The 19049-nt window shown below is 38.5% G+C and overlaps 1 protein-coding gene across 5 annotated transcripts in view; it reads right to left on the bottom strand.

The window, feature by feature from the left end:
- pak5 (p21 protein (Cdc42/Rac)-activated kinase 5) overlaps window positions 1-19049 on the bottom strand; it is a 119558-nt gene that overhangs the window by 47972 nt on the left and 52537 nt on the right. For 4 of the 5 annotated variants that reach the window (XR_008603524.1, XM_055015947.1, XM_055015948.1 and 1 more), the window contains exons 2-3: window positions 11456-11679; window positions 7809-7853 (exon numbers count right to left, since the gene is read on the bottom strand). Coding sequence is in view for 4 of the 5 variants with exons in the window: in XM_055015948.1 (XP_054871923.1) it covers window positions 7809-7853; window positions 11456-11679 (269 nt within the window). In the remaining variant the exon portion in view is untranslated. The remainder of the gene's footprint in view (window positions 1-7808; window positions 7854-11455; window positions 11680-19049) is intronic. The other variant, XM_055015945.1, reaches the window with a different exon arrangement.

Here is a 19049-nt window from a genome sequence, read left to right as displayed (position 1 = left end):
CGACATGAACCTTCACCATGACTAAGAAAACTGTCTGAGATGTAGGTGCATAATATAAACACAGGCAGTCAGGTTTCATTTACCCATTTTTACACTTAGATCAACTCTGAAGCTGCCTCACTGATTCAGAACTGTCTGCATTCCTTCAAACGTCTCCATTCATCTTTAGCCTTTTCTGATTCATCTGTGGGAAACCTGTGAATCAACTCGAGCCATTAAACCACATTACCTCTCCGCCCACATGGCATGAGAGTGAAACTAATCTGAGGACATGCTGTAAGTGTCAGACTACACATAATTCAGGCTGAAAATGAACTACCTCAGGTGGAAATACAAAGTGATCTAATGTTGACTTTATTTTTAGATAATAAGCAGTTACAGCTGTGTTGCATTCACCGTCTGAAAACAGAAGAAACAGAAATGCCTATATCAGGAGATGCATTTGCTTTGAGCATCAACCAGGACAAGAAAGTGTAATTTTAAGATGATAGGGGTATTAAAGAGAGATATCCACCTTAAAACACGACCTGCATATGTTATTGAAATCCCTCCTGGCTCACGTATTATCAGCGAATGTGAACATCTCTCCTTTAAAGCTACTGCAGAATTAAGAGGAATAAGCTCTAAGCTGGTCTCAGGAATCATGATGGTTTGGTCCTCCATGCAATCCTCTCTGGGGTTTTTTTCTGTCTCTCTTGCTTTACTGATGCCCCCAGGGCTGTTTGATAACTCTGCTGATAAAAAACAAAGCGCTTCATTTACGTTCACTGAAAGCCTTCACTGAGCAAAATCCTACTTTTTCAGCGCTTTTGCAGCAAGCTGGGGCCCAGTGTACATGTGTATTGTGTCAGCATTACCAATTCAAAATCACTTTTTGTCGTATTCAGTGAATGAATCTCAGTCTGCCAGCTGGCCGTTCTGTGTATATGGAAAAACAGCCAGTGTTCATATGGGGAAACAAAGTATACAAACAATATTCCAACATATCCTGTGCATAAGCTTGAACGTACACAGGAATATAGGACATGTAAGTGAAAGCAAGGAGGAGCAAGACGGAATGTAAATCTTGCACATGCTAACTAGCTAAATACAGGAGGTCCTCGCTTTACGGCATTCTCGACTTACATTGTTTCGCCGTTACGTCGGAACTGACTACAGGCCGGTCCTTGGTTTAACGTACGACATTTCATCATTATGTCAAAACTGGTTCAGTGGAAGTAGTTGCGCGGCGAACGAAATGGATGAATACTGTATGTACGGTAGCCAAGCGGCGGTCTAACACGGCTTTGTTTACATTTGCCACCACACTGGATTATGCTACATTCGCTAACTTCATTATTGCTCCCGAGTCAGACTTCAAGTTTACATTTTCGCCGGTATTTTCCTACCAAGTTGTGTTTCACAGTGTGAGCTAATGACTGTTTGTCGTTACTGTAGTTGCATAAGTAAACTGATTGATATGGTGATGCCTGTAATGGCTTTGTTTACATTTTCACCGGAGCTCCGACTTACAGCAAAAATCAACTTATGTCGCACCATAGAAACAGAACTCCAACATAAGTCAAGGACCCCCTGTATGCTAACTAGCTAAATATCAACAATCTTCTTCCAAAATCACAGAATCCATCTTTAACTACTTTGGCCGTACTCTGATGTGCTGTGACTGGATCAGCAAAGTTTGTGCAAACTATGTAGGCATTAAAGAGACTATATTCTGTTTTTTGTTTTTTTTTCTTTACTGTGTTTTACATCTGCGTTTTAGTGTATGTAAAAGTTCTGCAAACTTCCATGCCAAAGGGAGACATTTTTCCCCTTAGAAAACTCGACTCCTTACTTGCCTAAAACACTTTGTTTGAAGTCAAGACCTTACTTCTGGTACTTATCCACATCATCATGTAACACATTTGCATAACACCTGATCAGCAGCTAGTTTGGCCTCAAAGAAAGAATGAGTAACTGACTCATAGTCCGACATTACTTCCTCACTAGAGCCACTTCTGCTAGAGCTCCCCTTCCCACCTGTACTAAAAGATCTGTGGTTGCTAACCAACATTTCCTGGATTCGGTCAGTCCAGTTAACCAATCAGAACAGACCGGGCTTTTCAGGAGGGGGCCTTAAAGAGACAGGAGCGAAAATGTAAATGTTTTTCTGGGCCAGTATCAATTATTCGTTATCAAAGATGAGACTGGTCATTGATACCGGCACCAATATACACTCTAACAAGTCATGTTTGGGCTCAAGAAAAAAAAAATGTATGCAATAGTTTGCGTCAATCTTTTTGAGTTGTGACAACTTCTAGTGAAATTATAAAGAGTTCAGGGAATTAGCTGTTTATTTGCAATCATTTGTGGCATAAACAAGTTTTTAAGCACATTTTTCATAAAAGTAAGTTGTTCCAAATTGAATTTCTATATCGTTTAAAAGGATTTATTTGGCGCGAAGCATTTTTAAGTTTTAAGTAGCCAAGTTTCTTTAGGTTTGGTGTATAAAGATGGACAAACCCTCTAAGACATCATCTATATACGCTCTAAAAAATTATGTTTGGGTTTATTAATGAGACTATACTGAACCAACAAATTACACTGAGTTAGGGGAAATAGTATTTCCTCTAAAATCAAAAGTACTTTTAATTACCAGTCTTAACCGTCTAAAATTGTCCATGTGCACTCAGATAGGGAAGGACACTTAAAATCCAGAGGGTGAGTGAAAAAAACTTAAGTTATCAAATCAATTTTATTAAGTTACTTCAACTTGAATTGAATTTTAAAATTACTAAGATGTACATTTGAGTTTAAATTATACACAATATTAGGTTGATGGAATTACCAACATTATTATGTCAACACTACCTGCCAAAATACTCTTTTTTTTTTTTTAAAGAAATCTCTTTGTTTATTGTGTTTTACATGTTTTTAATGAAGACAGAATTTTTCAACACATATCCTTCAGTGATAATAGTCTAAACCCGATCGGCTTAATCGGTCAGTTAACCCCTTATACAATATGAGAAAAATAATGTGCTTTTGAACAGTACAGTATGTAAAAATATCACTGCAGACCCAATAGTTGTGTTGTTATTGCGGTGCACTATTAAACAAAGTTCTGAAGGGAAATTCTATTGGTCAACATATTGCCAGTTGCCAGTAAAATCAAAAAGCTTCAAATGCAAAATAAGAAGGCATCCAACTGTAAAAAGTAGCATAAATGAGGCAGTAAATAGAGTAAAAACACACCTACTAACCGAAGAACCTGCTCACACTAAACTTCTTTGCTCTTAGATGCGTCACCTTCCCTGCACAGGTCATTCTGTTTCTTATTTACACAAACCAAGAAATCTAACATTGGCTCATGGCTGAGGAAACATGAGCAAATAGGAACAAGGAGATACCATTAACAGGCCCACAAATGACCCACACATACGAGCACACGCACACCGACACCATCACGGTAAATTACCCTCTCAGCTCTATAGGAGTCTGCAGTTTAAGGGTGTCAAAGTCAAGGTGCAACATGAGCCTGGCATTAATAATAGCCACGGCGCTGCCCCCTGGAGGAGCTAATGAATGCAACACATTAACAATCATGTAACCTTGCATCACACACAACCCACGGCTACACGTGAAAACAAGGAATGCAACACAACAAAGAGGCTCAGAGGTAGTTTCAGAGCCTCGGATTCTCAGGCTGCAGCAGCTTTAATGTTTAAAACATGGAGATGCTGTTAGGGCATGGTGTTAGCCCATACTTCTGGATTAGCATGTCTGCTAAGGGCTGGTGGAGGAGGGGGAGAATGGAGAGCCAGAGCTTTAAGCAATACTAATGCTCAGCCGAGATGAGCAGTCTGACAACGAGGCTACGAGCCCTGTGAATAAACGATGAGCGCTCGAGCCAGAGGGTAGAGCTCGTGGTTATTTAAGCATCGTGACCGCACCGACCTCCCTAACTGCACAAAAAACACACAAACACACACACGGGGGATGGCGTGCACAACGTCGACCTTTTTACTGTACTCTGGAGCTCTGCCAGGCCGATGACCGCTTCATCCAAGCCCACCTGGTGTGTGCGTGGAACACACAGCTAGCAGACAGAGCTGGGGGAGTCTGCCAGCCAGAGGAAGCCTCACGTCAATCAAGTGTCAGGGCTACCAGGGAGGGAGGACATCAGGCCACGGGTGAGACACTATAAATAACCCAGCCCACCTTGGGAGGGAGGGTCACAAACATGCTCACAGTTGTGTTTCAATCACTTCAGAGGAAACTGACTTACATTCATTTCTTACACTCCAGAGATCAACTTTACAGGGGGTCCTCGACTGGGTCCGCGCCGGAGTTCCGTTCCTATGGATCAACGCAAGTCGATTTTTGCCGTAAGCTGGAACTCCGGCGAAAATGTAAACAAAGCCGTTACGTGCATCACAATGTCAATCAGTTCTTCGGAAAAGTGATGAATACCAACGACTTTCCTGCATGTATGAGTCATTTTACAAGAAGATAACAGAAAATTGTGACGGACTGATATTGTTGTTGATGTTGAGGTTTCAATGTTTAGTGTTCATTCCCATATTTACCTAATGTCAGTGAACGTGCCATGTTTAGTTAGCTCACCTCTGATTGGCTGACAGTCAGCAGTAGCGAGAGCTGGCAACGTCGGCTAATTCTGGAGCTAAGTTAGCGTGTTTTTGTAGTTATTTAGGCGTTGGCTACGGCCCACAGTAGCCTGTGTGAAGGTTCAATAAACCACCAGAGAAGAAGATAAAGTCTCACTCATTCATCACAAAGGGTCGCTACAATATGTTGCACTGTTTTTACAACTTGACCAATGTTCGTCGGTGTTTCGCCCTGTTCCCAGCATTTTACAATATCTAATTCTACTTCCATGGAGATGGCTTTCCTTTTAAAAGCACTGCCATCAGAAGAGTCTGACCTACACTTGTGAGCCATAATGAAGGAAAAAACGTTAGCGAATGTAGCACGATCCAAGGTGGAATGTAAACAAAGCGAATGTAAACAAAGCCGTCTTATAGCGCCGTGTGACAACGTATTCATCCACTCTGCTCGCCAACTAGTTCCAATGAAACGCCATAGGTTGAGGGTGTCATAAACTGAGGACCCCCTGTACTGAATCGGGAAAATTCACACATTAAAGCAGTGGTATACAAATAAAACCAGATAAAACCCAACAAAAAATGTACAATTACTACCTGCTAAATGATAACTCTTACCCTACTTAAAAACAAGTTTTTACATTAAAATTCAATTAGTTTTATGCACCTAAAATTAGTCCCCACAACTTGAGTAAAATAGGCAGGTCACTCTGTCTCAAATCATCACATTTTTAGAATAGTTTCTGCTCAAGCATAAATAAATGAAATTTAAATAAAAATTTTTATAATGGCAAATAAATATATCAAAGTATCTGCCTATCAAATATTTGCCAACATTTTTTTTAAATTGCCCATTGACCCATCTTCAGCATGTTTTTTCGCTCATTGAAATTTGAGGTTAGATTTGAACAAAACCTCAGGAACTACTAAAGATAAAACCCTGACTTTTTATTGTTAGTTCTCATTATTAAGGATGTAATTTTTGCAATATTTTCATAATGAAAAATCAGCAGCAATATCAATCAAGAATCCATTAATTGATAACACAAATTGAGCACAGTGGATATTTGTCATGGTTTACTTGACAGACACATGATATGGGCTGTGAAGGTCGATTGAGTTCTGTCCAGAGGTCATTAAGCATCGCAGAAACCTCTGTCATGGTGGCCTGTTGGTAGCTAAACCCCCACAGTGCTCTCTGCTTGGTAACACAGAACTGCCCTTAGTGAGAGTGACCACCTCATCTGGTCACTAAACACTGAGAGACTCCACCTGATGGCGCAAACAGGTACTACAGCTAATCTACAATACATTTTCTGACATACAGTTTTTCGCCGTCTTTTGGAGCTTTGAAGCCATGCGACACCCAACCCTCTTGATACTACTTTTGAGATTCACCCCACTTTACAGCAACATTCATGACCAAGTTGCCAAGCATATACATTGGATTGATTTTAATAATTTCACAAAAAATAAGTGTATATTTCTTGGAAAATGTTATTGGAGTCGGACTTCTGGGCAGACACAAAATATTAAATGACTCTAATTGGGTGGGGGCAAGAAATTTGATCTAGATGCGTTTTGACGCAAGGGTTTTAGATCACTAAAGCACAATTATCACTCCTGTCTGCCTTAAGGCTGGGTTATGCTTTCTGCACGAACGTGACGTGCGGAAATGAGACGCTTGGAAATCCGCTCGAGAGAACATGTGTGGCTTTATACTCCATGCAGCGTCTGCTCCCAAACTGCAGGGGGCAGTGCATCGCAAACACATGTCTACCACAGTACTAAACTAGAGTAGAAGAAGTTTGCCATTGTTTACACCACTTACAACATGGCATTTTACCCAATAGTTGCATTTCAGCAGTTAGTTTTAATTTCAGGCCATAAATTGTTCATAACCCAGTTATCATGGTGATGTCTATGTGATGAATCGTATAAATGAATGTATTTCTGAACCTCTGCTGCTAGGAGCTGCTGTTCTTCCGGCAGTTTTCCACGTGTCTCCGTCCGTGTTGTTCTAGAAATTTGAAGGTGCACGACGCGAAAATTTTCCACTTGAGAAGGGCCGTGTGAGGGGGCGTGTCTGCTAAAATGACATCTGCACAGAGCCACATGGATTTCGCGGAGGCACGAAACATAAAACAATCTTTACTCTTTAGATTTGTCACTTCTTCCACTCTAAAATAAAATTCAAGTTTAAGGGGTACCAGTTTGACACAGGTTAGGAGATTCAACACTCTTTGTGGATAGTGTTTGACATCTTTACATTACGGGACTTCCACGGAGCACTACAACCTTAGAAGAGCACTAGGAGCAGAGTATTACTACACAAGGAGAATACTTCCACAGGGATGGTGAAGGTACATGTTTTTCATCGTCATAGACAAAGTCTCTTTTGATGGCACGTCACGGCATCCACTACTTTGATTATCAGTTCCTCAAACACTGTTATAACATGGTCAGTCAGAGAAAACCATTTAGAACTTTCTTAAGTGTCCAAACAGGCACAACCTGAATGCACACTTCGAGATGAAACTGTAAAAGAATCACAGCCCTACTCTAAGAACTTGCACCAACCTACACCGAACAGAAACTTCATATTCATCTCATTCATGTTTAATTCATTTCATTGACTAAGAGCTTTAGGTTTGGACAAGAGAAAGCGAAAGAGAAGAAGAGGCAGTTTGTCTCTGCCAGAGGCTGATTTGGGTCAGATGAAGACGTGGATCGAAGGGTTCATCGAACACATGCAAACCCTTGATGACCTATTTTCTACAGAGTGGTAGCCTCCAGCAGAGCAGAATCAGCTGTCATGGCAACATGCACTTCACATCTCAGCACCCATCATCATCATCATCATCATCATCATCATCATTACGATCATCATCATCATCATCAATGGCGCTCCATTGCAAAGGGGAGAGAAGGGGAACATGCCACTGCAGCTAATCTTATCGTTTCTAGGGAGGCTCATGCGAATGGAACAAAAAGAAGAGTGAAGATGAGGTCTAAGAAAAGACTTGGCAGAGCAATGTAAGTTATGTCATGTGTTCCTGCTGACACGCCACCTCCACCTGGATGCATGGCAGCAGGCAGCGATGCGGAAACAGAACGGCGAAGTTGTGACTGTGTGAGGTTTAAAAAAAACAAAAAAAAACTGGGGACGGGAGGGAAGAAACAGAAGGGAAGAGGAAGTCATACTTTGGGCAACGGCGTTTCGGATGACCGGACTTTCTTGGGAGATATCTGTGAAGAGAGCAAGAGAATTATTTTCTTGTTTCCCCCTCTTCAGAGATATCTCCTGTGGCATATTGCTGTTCTCTATTACAGAACTTTGTGGGATTTTTTTTCCTGTCAGCAGGACCTGAAAGTGGTTCCTCAGAGACCAATGGTGCATTTAGTCTCACTGTGGATGCAAATGCAACCAAGAGCAGCGTTTTTTTTAGTGTCAAATATTAGTTTAAAATTGTTTTTAACTGGTGTAAGCAGGTGTTACTGCAACACACGAGACACAAGGTTCGTGGATTGGAAATAAAGGGCTCTGGTGCTCTGAAAGGACAGAGTTGGGTCACACGTGCAGCATGAAGGGACAGTGAAGGACAGTAAATGCCACATTTTTAAGCAGTGACCTTGTAAAAACCCACATAAAACCTAGAAGGCCCTCAGTTGTTCTGCTACAACCCAGAGAAAGGTGTACAGAAAGAGCAATTTTATCAATATCCACATGTCTAAGAGGCTATATTTAAAAAGAGCCGCTTTTTCAGTTGTGTCAAAAGTGTCAAAGTGACATGTTAAGAAGAACCAATGAACAACAACACATCAGAGGAGACACTCAGAAAGAAGAGGAGACACACAATCACATTCACAGGGGAGGCAACAAAACAGCTGAATGAAGAGGAAACATCAGTTTGAAATGCGGTTTCTGATAACTGTGACATTACCTAATGGAGGAATGTTTAATCAGATAAAGTCTTTAAAACTGCATTAAGCAATTTTGGAAGCAGATAGACTCCAGGAATTAATGCTAGCAATGCTCGTAGTGGCAAAATTTCGGTTTGAATTTCTGTTACTGTGAATAATTAACCATATGAGAGAGCTTTTTTTTTATCCTGTCACATTTTTCCTCACTGTGGGCTCATTTTTCATTGCAATATAAAGTTCTGCACCTCTACAGACAAAGCACAGCCATGACTAGAAGCAGAGAGAAGCTGTATTTTGTGTAGTTTCACAAAGTTGTAATGCCAAATCTGCTGATATTCTCTATTTGGAATCAACATATCCAACACTTCCCAAAGTTACCCCAGGTGTTACCAGCACCTAGTGGCTCTTTATACTGCAGGTATTTTACTACTCACATCTTACATTCTCTGAAAACACAGCTGTAGAAAGATGTTTCACCATGCTGAATGTATCTTCCACCAACTTGGCTCCTCTGTTTACCATTTTTTGAGACATGCTCCATTTATTTTTTTGATAAAGTAAGTTTTATTTTGCTCTCAAAATCTTAAATTTGATTTAATATTTGTGTCCTGTGTCCTATTTGTGACTTGGACAAAATATCAGTGATTTTGAGCTTAAATTTGGTTCATTTCTCAACGAAGCTGATGAATGGTGTCATTTAGTAGATATTTTTTTAAAAATAAAATACCTCTCTAAACCCAAGTTCAGCAAGCTAAATGAGTAGAAGATTAACTGATCTTCAAAAGACATTACACTAAAGATGTCACTTTCATTTCAACATTTTTAACAAGATTGCTGCATCATTTTTGTGTCGTACGCTTTCAGAGTTTAAAACAAGAGCAACATAAAATACAGAAGCAAACCGTTAAGAAAAGTCAGGTGATGCAAACTTTAAATCTTTATAGATTATTTGATTCCTCAAACTTTGTCCCAACAATGAGGATCCTCCAAGCAGCTGCCTAGGACTCAGAAAAGTAAAATGACTGCTGCCCATAAAGCAGGAGGAGGTTGTAAGAATACAACAGGTAGCTCTTTCCTCTGTTAGTAATGTAATTAAGAGTTGACAGTGACGCACTTCTGGCCTATCACTGGACCTTCAGTGAAAAAGTGTTCAGATCTCGTCCACACTTAAGAAGTTTTAAATAGAAGCTTTTTCAGGAGTCTGGCATCGTCACCACACTTTTGCTGCCGGAGCTCACCTTGCTCTCATGGCTACTTCTGCTTTTAACCCTGCTAAATATTCATTTTAGGTTTTTAATTATTGAAATAAAATCTATTTTTGTAAACTGTGGTCTCCACTTAATGTTGACAACACAAACACTGGAGGTCAAGCTGAAGTCTGCAAGATCAAGAAATCTTCTATGGTTGCCAGAGAGGCAAATCAAGACCCTCTTTTGACTGCAAAAGACCTTCAGGTCAAGATTGATCAGACTGGAGTGGTGGTGCACAAATATGAACTTCAGGAGAAAACCTGTCCTGCATCCTCACTACAAAATGTTGCATTGCAGGTTTGCAAATTAACATCTACAGACGTCTGATGCACTTTGAAAATATGTCTGAAGTTAAGATAGAACTTTTTGGTCATTGCAAAGGTATGTTTGAAGAAAAAAATGGAGCAGATGTTTCTCATGAAAAGCACAAACACATTTCCAGCTGTTAAGCACAGGTGACTGAGGGAATATTTCACCGGCAGAGGGAGGAATGAATTCAGTTAAATAGAAACAAGCATCCTTTACAACAAGATGGTGATCCTAAACATACCTTAAAATCTGCAGTGGACTACCTCAAGAGAAGGTTTACCCTCATGCTCTGACCTAAACATCATCTAAAACCTGTGGACAGACTTCAGAGAGCAGTGATTGCAAGGCGGCCCAAGAATCTCTCAAAACTAGAAGTCTTTTTGCCGGAAGAATCAACGAAAATCCCCCAAATAAGAAGTGAAAGACTCTGAGCTGGAGACAAAAATCTGTGATAGTTGCCAAAGGGAGAGTCATTAAGTATTAACCATGCACTGTGTCCAAACTTTAGCTTTGGGTGATTTTCCTTTTTTGTTATTTTGAAAATGAAAAAGATGTGAATTAAAATCTTTATGCCTTTTGGAAAGCAGGTCAACTTTGACTCACTTAACAAATCTTTTAATATGCATAAAAATGGCTTTTCATATTTGTTCATAACTCGTTTATGTCAACATGGCTAAAGGTGGAGTCCATTCAGATGCTTGTTTATTTAAATAACCTGCAGATTTTGTCTTTTCATCACCACTAATCAATTAATTGAAGAGTAGATTTTAGTTAATAAATCTACCAAATGACCAAAAGCTGCTGATTATTTATGGCTACACTGTTCGTGAGTGTATTTAATTCAGCAAATATTATCTTACTGATTATAAATGCAGAATTTCTGTGTCGTTTCTTGTACAGAACATACGTAGTTCTGCTTCAGCTGTCAGTGAATTTGGCACGGAGTCTTTCAGCATCACAAAATTGCTTAATGTGGTCTTAAAGCGCTATAATCTCCAACAATGTGACTAAATTTTCAGACATGATAGGAACGTTTGAACAGAGCGAAGGGGCCAGATGGTTATGGAGAATTATCTACTTCGCCTCTGAGGAAAGAGCGTAACAGGTGGAGAGTGAAGCGACGACAGACACCTACAGAGAGTGAGAATGCACAGATAGAGAAATGAAAAAAAAAAAGGAACAGATTCAGGACAGTGGAGAGGAGAAGAAATACAGGATTGTTCGTATACAGACAGAGAGCAGGAGTGTGGGTGAAAGCGGAGGAGGACCACAGCAATGATGAGTAAGAGAAAAGACGCAGAGACTGGAAATGATAATGATTCGTCCCCAGCGCTCAGGCCTGACGCCCTCCGTCCGTGCGCTCTCTACCTTCATGGGTGCCAGCTGGATGGGGGTGATGTACGAGGGGTCCACCATGGGCTTGGGTCGGTTGGCAGTGTCCGCCAGGAGGCTCTGCCATTGCTGCGGCAGCCCGGTGAACTTCTGCTCCCGCGGGTCGAAGCCTGTGTGGACCCGGTGCTCAAAGTTAGACGGAGCTGAGATCTCCAGCCGTTTCTTCTTCTTCCCAAACATGCTGGAAAACCCTGGCAAACCTGGCAACCCACAGGAGAGATGGCGAGAGATTAGCATTCAGACCGCAGCACCGATGGAGACAGAAAACATCACAGCACATCATCTGGGATGCAGAGGGTCAAAATATAAATGCGGGACTTTCTGTAACATAGTTGACAGGTATCATAGTTGACATTGTTGCTGTTTTCAGGCCTAAAATCAACATGATCGCCTATAACCAAACACCACATGGCATTTTTACACAAAGATTCTTCTAAAATATTCTATATACAATTGAGTAAAACTGAAAGTTATTCATAAAGATATTGTAGTAAACCTGTTGACATGCCATAAATCCACACTACTTTATATTAAATAACTCAGAAAGCCTTGGAGTCTTGCCAGTCTTTTCTTCAGGAGGAAATGACATCATGTGGAGCAGGTCATGTGATCTGAAATTAACACACTTCCTTGAGAGGTGTTTTTGTAATGGGGAACTGAGTTGAAAGTGATTTCTTGGACACAGATACAATTTGTTATTTTTCACATAAAATTTGATATATTGCCAAAAAAGAAATATCTGTCATGATTATTTCAACTTCATAAAAAGAACACAATCAAAACAATTTTTGAATAAACTCATTTTATTATTGTTTAGCTAATTAGAAGGTGGTTGTTATTAAATTTGGACGGTTATTTAGTTGACATTTTAGTGATATCCAGTCATTTTTTATTAAGTGATTGTTTCCATAATAAATAATTATGGAATTTGTAAAGACATGATCATAATGAACATAAAAACATTATTTTTTTTTAACTTTTAATAACAATGTATGCAAGATTTATCCTATGGACTTCAAAAGTCCCAATGTTGAAGCATCCCAGGTAAATCCGACTGATCAGTTTTAAGCTGAATATTAGATGATGTTTCACATTGTACTCTGCTGCTGTGTAGCATGATAACCTCAGTCTTATAATGCTGCAGGATACAAACAAGGAAAGAACAAGCAAAAATCGTCCAAACATGCTAAAAAGCCCAAGTGTCCACTGTGGTTATGTAACATAAACATCAAGGGGGAAAAACAGCAAATGCACTGAAGCAGAGAGAAAAGAAGGAAAAATGATGGCAAGTTAGAGCTGTAGATGTATTATATATGTTTGATTTTTTAATAGTGGTTTGTAAACAGTATTCAGCTTCAGTCAGATGTACAGTCATGGAAAAAATGATTAGACCACCCTTGTTTTCTTCAATTTCTTATTCATTTTAATGACTGGTACAGCTAAAGGTACATTTGTTTGGTCAAATATAATGATAGCAACAAAACTAGCTCACAAGAGTTCAATTTCAGAGCTGATATCAGACATTTTCCATGGTTTTCTTAATAACCAAAATCACTTCAGTTCTTCCATCAATATCTATGGCATTGTTAGTTAGTACTGATTCATAACCATTGTTTTTGATGACTGCAGCCATGCATCTTGGCTGCTCTCCACCAGCTTCTGACATTGTTCTGCTGTCATAGCAGCACATTCCTGTTCACTGATTCTAACTAATTTGCTTTGTTTTTGGGCTTGTACTTCTCCATTTTGCGTTTGATGATTTTCCATAGGTTTTCAATTGGATTTAGATCTGGTGATTGAGCAGCCAAGGCATGGTTCCAATGTTCTGGTTCTCCATCAAGGCTTTAACTGACCTCGTCTTGTGGCAAGGGGCATTGTCTTGTTTGAAAATCCAGTCATTGGAGGCAGGTGATCGAAGAAGACTGTTTTCAACACTAGCCCTGTACATGACCTTGTTCATTTGCCCTTCACACAATTGCATTTGCCCTGTTCCACCCAGACTGAAACAACCCCAGATGGTCAATGATCCACCCCTATGTTTTACTGTAGGGGCAGACAGTCTGGTTTGTAGCTTCTCCAGGCTTCCTCCTAACCAGTAATTTGGCTGGAGTGGGCCTCAAGTGCAAATTGGATTCATCACTGAAGAAAATCTTTTCAAACAGTTTTAACTGCAAACTCTTGCACAACTGTTTTTACTCCGTCAAAGAACACAGCGGAGTGATGTGACGATCAGAGTACATTTGTCTGTTTTTCTGTGTGCAACATTACTCAAAAACGGACTGAGAGATTTGGATGAAATTGTCAGGGAAGGTCAGAAATGACACAAGGACCAAGTGATTAGATTTTGGCAGTGATGCAGCTTATAGTCTGGATCCACGGATTTCTTAAAGATTTCCGTATCATTGCGAGATAGCGGCACAAGTAGCTATGACAAGTGAACGCTACATCAGTAAAAATACAATTGAATTACAGATATTTGTCCTCATCTGAAAGAAAAAATATGTATATTTAGGATCGAAAAATGGTAAATAATTTTTAACTGTTATTTTAAACATTTTTCCACTTTTATATTTTTAATTCTAGCAAAACATCCACTAAAATCACAGGAAAAGTGTTACTTCACATGTTAACTGTTAAAAAAAAATACCCCAAAACTGTACATGATGTTCAAGAATTTGTTCTTTTTCAATGTGCCACTGTAAAATAACAACTTAACTAAAATGAATCTGCTAAAAATAACCTTATTTCAAAGTTATTTGCTCTTATTCAAAAGAAAATTCATGCATGTTAAGGACTGGGAAATAGTAGCGAATTATTTAAATGTTATTTTATAGATTTTCAGGTTTTGCTAAATTACAGATAATATCTAATAAAGTCACAGAAAAAAATGATTAATTTACATGCTGACCGTTTAAAAAAAAAGGCCAAAGTGTACACAATGTTCACAGCAAAATTTCTATTTTTATATATAGCATTAATTCAAGTTTTTTACTGTATTTACATTCACTAAACATATCATTATTTTACAGATATTTGCCCTTTATTCACATTATTTTTTAGACAGTTTCTGAACATTTTTTCTGGTATCTTTCCTCCCATACGTTCTCCTGTTCTATCGTTTTTTCAGATTTTCTCTCTTTTTACAGTGTCTTGTTTGTGCTTTTGGGAGCTGTTTGGTGATCCAGCTGTGCTCCTGTTGGTTTGGTTGTTTGAATAATGTCCAGTCACAGGGACAAAATGCCATAATGCTGTTTGTGTGGCTGTGAATGGAGTCTATTGTGTCATTTCTCTCTGGGAGGCTTTGTCCTCTGAGACAAACAGCCTCCGTCGTCTTATTTTCTCTTCCCCCTCCGTCTCTACTTCTGCACTGATAATGTTTGCACTCGCTCAGGCATTTACATACATGTATTGTTCACGTGAAATGTGCACAAAACAAACATTAAACCTCCACTTAAATAAACACACTGGAGGGAATCAGCAAAACCGCTCGAGGATTTTGAAAGTCTAGATTAGATCAAACTCAAAGGTCTGATTTTTATTCAAGGTCAGACGTCCTGAACGACCAGCGATAACAAAACAACACTTAATCAAATAGCTTGTAACTTTCAAGCAGCAAACAAACGAGTTTAAATCAGGCGAGACAGAAAAAATACACTGAAGCCCAGTGGCAGAAATGGCTGTTTGCCTGCAGTGTGACCTCTAACCTCTGATGTGTGATTACAGCTCAGACGTCACATCTCTTGTGGCCGGACCAGCATGAAGCACGGCTCAGTTAGTCCACATCTATTTTATTCTTATACTCACACTAGTTGGAGAAATTATGCACTGAATAAAGCAAGACACATTTAGGATTTAGAAGCTGAGAGCAAATTCTCGGATGTGACATTAATGCAGCAGCAGCAACACACAACAGCTTCTCAAATATTAACAACACCATGACAGTGATGTCAAAAAAGGGAAATAAACCCCATGGAAACCACAATAATTTGGAGGCAGAATCATTGCGAACAATATCCAGCTGCAATGTATGTAAAGACAGCGCAATAATTCAGCAATTTTTTCATGATAAAGTAAATTAATTTAACAAAGCAGTACTTTGGCAATGATGTAGTATGATGTAGCACTATCTGATTGATTAACAGCCATTCAAACTGTTGAAAACATCTCTTTTAACCCTCTTGTTGTCCTCATTTATGGGCACCAAAATACTGTTTCCTTTTCTGAAAAAATTCCCCAAATTTCTGAAAATTTACAAAACCTTCAGGAAGAAAATTCCAAGAATACCTTAAAACTTTCCCTTAAAAGTTTTATTTAAAAAAATCCCCCAATTGAGCCAAGAAAATTCTTGTAAATATTTTCAAAAAATTTGTAAAAATCTTCCAAAAAATCCTAAAAATATCTAAAGTGATTACATATATATCAGTAAAACTTTCAATATTTTCTTGAAGAACATTCACAAAAAAATCAGCCAAAATCCAGTGAAATTGGCTGGATTTTGGTTGATTTTTTTTGTGAATGTTCTTAAGAAACATTTTTAACATTTCTTTTTTTCCACAAAAAAATGTTCAAAAATTTCCCAAAAATGTTGAAAATGTGAACATCAGAAGTTTCACTGTGAAAATATATATATATTTTGTTCACATTTTCAAACTTTAAAACGGATCAATTTTGACCCGCAGTACAACACGAGGGTTAATTAAACATAATTTAAACTTGAATAAACAAATGGGTCAATATATAATTGAGGGACTTTCGAAGTCCATGGGATATATCTTGCATGCATTTTTGTTAAAAGTAAAAAAAAAAAAAACTAAAAAAAAAAAAAACTAAGGTTTTTTATGTTCATTATGATCTTGTCTTTAGAAATTCCATAATTATTTATTATGGAAACAATCACTTATTAATAAAAGATGACTGGATATCACTAAAATGTCAACTAAATAACCATCCCAATTTAGTAACAACCACCTTCTAATTAGCTAAACAGTGATAAAATGACCTTATTCAAAGGAGTAAATATCAGATATCCTTTGCCTCGGCTGGCTGTGGAGGTGTTTTGGTGTCCATGTTTGACGGGCTACAGCTGGCAGCCTGCCTGAATTCTAGGTGTCACACTGTCAGGAGGACAGGAGGAAGTAAACAAACTTCTGCTGCGACGTTTGTGTCATGAAGAGAAACGTATTGTTAACAATACTGAAGAGTAAAGATCAAATCAGCAGCAACCTGGAACAACGTTTACGTTTACAACGTTTACATGCTCTTTAAAGTGCTGAAGCTCAGCAGCTCATCAGCAAACTGGCGAAGCAGCGCAATGTTCTCCAATAAACATTTGTTTGGTGGGTTATTCAACAAGCTGAGCAGCAGGAACAATACAGCGCTCATGTTTCTAAATTGGACTTCAGCAGGAAAGTTAAAGTGGATTGTTCAAAGTGCGCGTCTACATAGAAGGGTCAATATATAATTGAGGGACTTTTGAAGTCCATGGGATATATCTTGCATACATTTTTATTAAAAGTAAGAAAAAAATAATGTTTTATATGTTGATTATGATCATGTCTTTACAAATTCCATAATTATTTATTATGCAATCACTTAATAATAAAAAATGACTGGAAATCACTAAAATGTCAAATAAATAACTGTCCCAATTTAATAACAACCACCTTCTAATTAGCTAATCAATAATGAGCTCATTCAAAAATTGTTTTGATTGCGTTCTTTTTATTAAGTTGAGATAATCATGACAGATATTTCTTTTCTGCCAAACTATCAAATTTTACGTGCAAAATAACAAATTGTATCTGTGTCTGAGAAATCGCTTTCAACTAAGTTCCCCATTACAAAAACACCTCTCAAGGAGGTGTGTTAATTCCAGATCACATGACCTGCTCCTCATGATGTCATTTCCTCCTGAAGAAAAGACTGGCAAGACTCCAAGGCTTTCTGAGTTATTTAATATAAAGTAGTGTGTGAGTCCAGTGTGGATTTATCGCATGTCAACAGGTTTACTACAATATCTTTATAAATAACTTTCAATTTCAATTTTACTCAATTATATATATAATATTTAGAAGAATGTTTCTGTAAAAAGGCCATGTGGTGTTTGGTTATAGATTTGACTATATATTTGATTTATAGATTTTGTTGATTTTAGGCCTGAAAACAGCAAAAATGTCAACTATGATACAAAAAGTCCCACAATTACATATTGACCCAGATGAATTGTGAGATGGGATTTCATCAAATTAACGCAAAACTAGGAGGAAGCAACCATCAATAAACAAAAAAACTTCCATTTTATGATTGTTTTTCAGAGAAGAACACGGGAATGGCAGGTCGCAGAGCAGATTTGAATGTTACAGCGGACAGAAAGCTCAGTTTAAAATCTGGTTAGAGTTTAGTTGGAATGTGAACTTCCTAAAACCAAACAGTCACAACACTGAAGCTAAAACTCGAGCTTCTAAGAATTTCCACGAAATTACGCCTCTATGCAACCAAAGTGCATTCTCAGTTATACTTCTTCCAGCATTTTAAGCTGGAATACATTACTTTGTAACATTTTACTAATACGTTTCTAATTCAGTTTACTGTTGTTCCTTTTCAGCCAACAAATCATATATTTGTTGAGGTGGGACTTGACACTCTGGTAACACAGAAAATAGAGGAGAAGCTTCAAACATGTAGTGAAAGAGTCATAATTTAACCCAAACCATCATATTTTTCCTAACTGTAATCAAATAATTTTGGTGTTGAAACTTAACCAAGCTCCTAACCTGAAAGATGACCAACAAAGCGTTATATTTTTATTAACCTAGCCGTGTAGTTCTGTTCCTAACCAAACCTGAAAGCAAACAATGAGAGAAAACGAAACTTGATTGTCAGACTGATGGTCCGTCGTCCATTACAGGACGTACACCCTGATCTTCTGGTTCGAGTTGGGTCTCTGGTTTATGCCTCCGTCCTCCTCTTTTAACTCCTAACGTGGACTTTGTTACCTAAACCATCTTTCCCACCACATCACAGGTAACACATTGCATTTATATCAAAATGAAAATCACGTTCCTTTTATGACAAAACAGAGAAGGCAGTTTCACTGCATCGGAGTGGAATTTTGTGGATTCATGTTGGGGTGAATATCCCAGTCCTAAACCTGATACCTGATCTGAGTCCCTACTGTCGGTAGCAACCTGAGCAGCCAAACGTAATCAACAAACTTTGGCATTAGTTGTCATTTTAATTTCAAAAAAAGGAGCAAACAGTAAAAAAACGAACAGCAGGTATCGGGATTTAATGCTAACCAGAAGAATGGAATCAAGAAATACACGAGAAGAAAATTAAAGCTGATTGTTACAACACAAGAGCAAACAACCCAACTGTGACAGATGGATAAATTTACTGTCACTGACAAAGATGGAAAAAAACGGGACTTTGCTGCGACAAACTGATACGGAATGCCTAAAAGCACAGTTTATGGCAGTACAATGCCATAGCTATTGATGGAAGCACTTGGAAGTGATTTTGGTTATTATCAAGCAAACCATGGAAAATGTCTGATATCAGCTCTTAGCTA

The sequence above is a fragment of the Amphiprion ocellaris genome, chromosome 12 (assembly GCF_022539595.1).
Source record: "Amphiprion ocellaris isolate individual 3 ecotype Okinawa chromosome 12, ASM2253959v1, whole genome shotgun sequence".
Taxonomy (NCBI): Eukaryota; Metazoa; Chordata; class Actinopteri; family Pomacentridae; genus Amphiprion; species Amphiprion ocellaris.
This window is presented reverse-complemented; position numbering and strand designations above follow the sequence as displayed.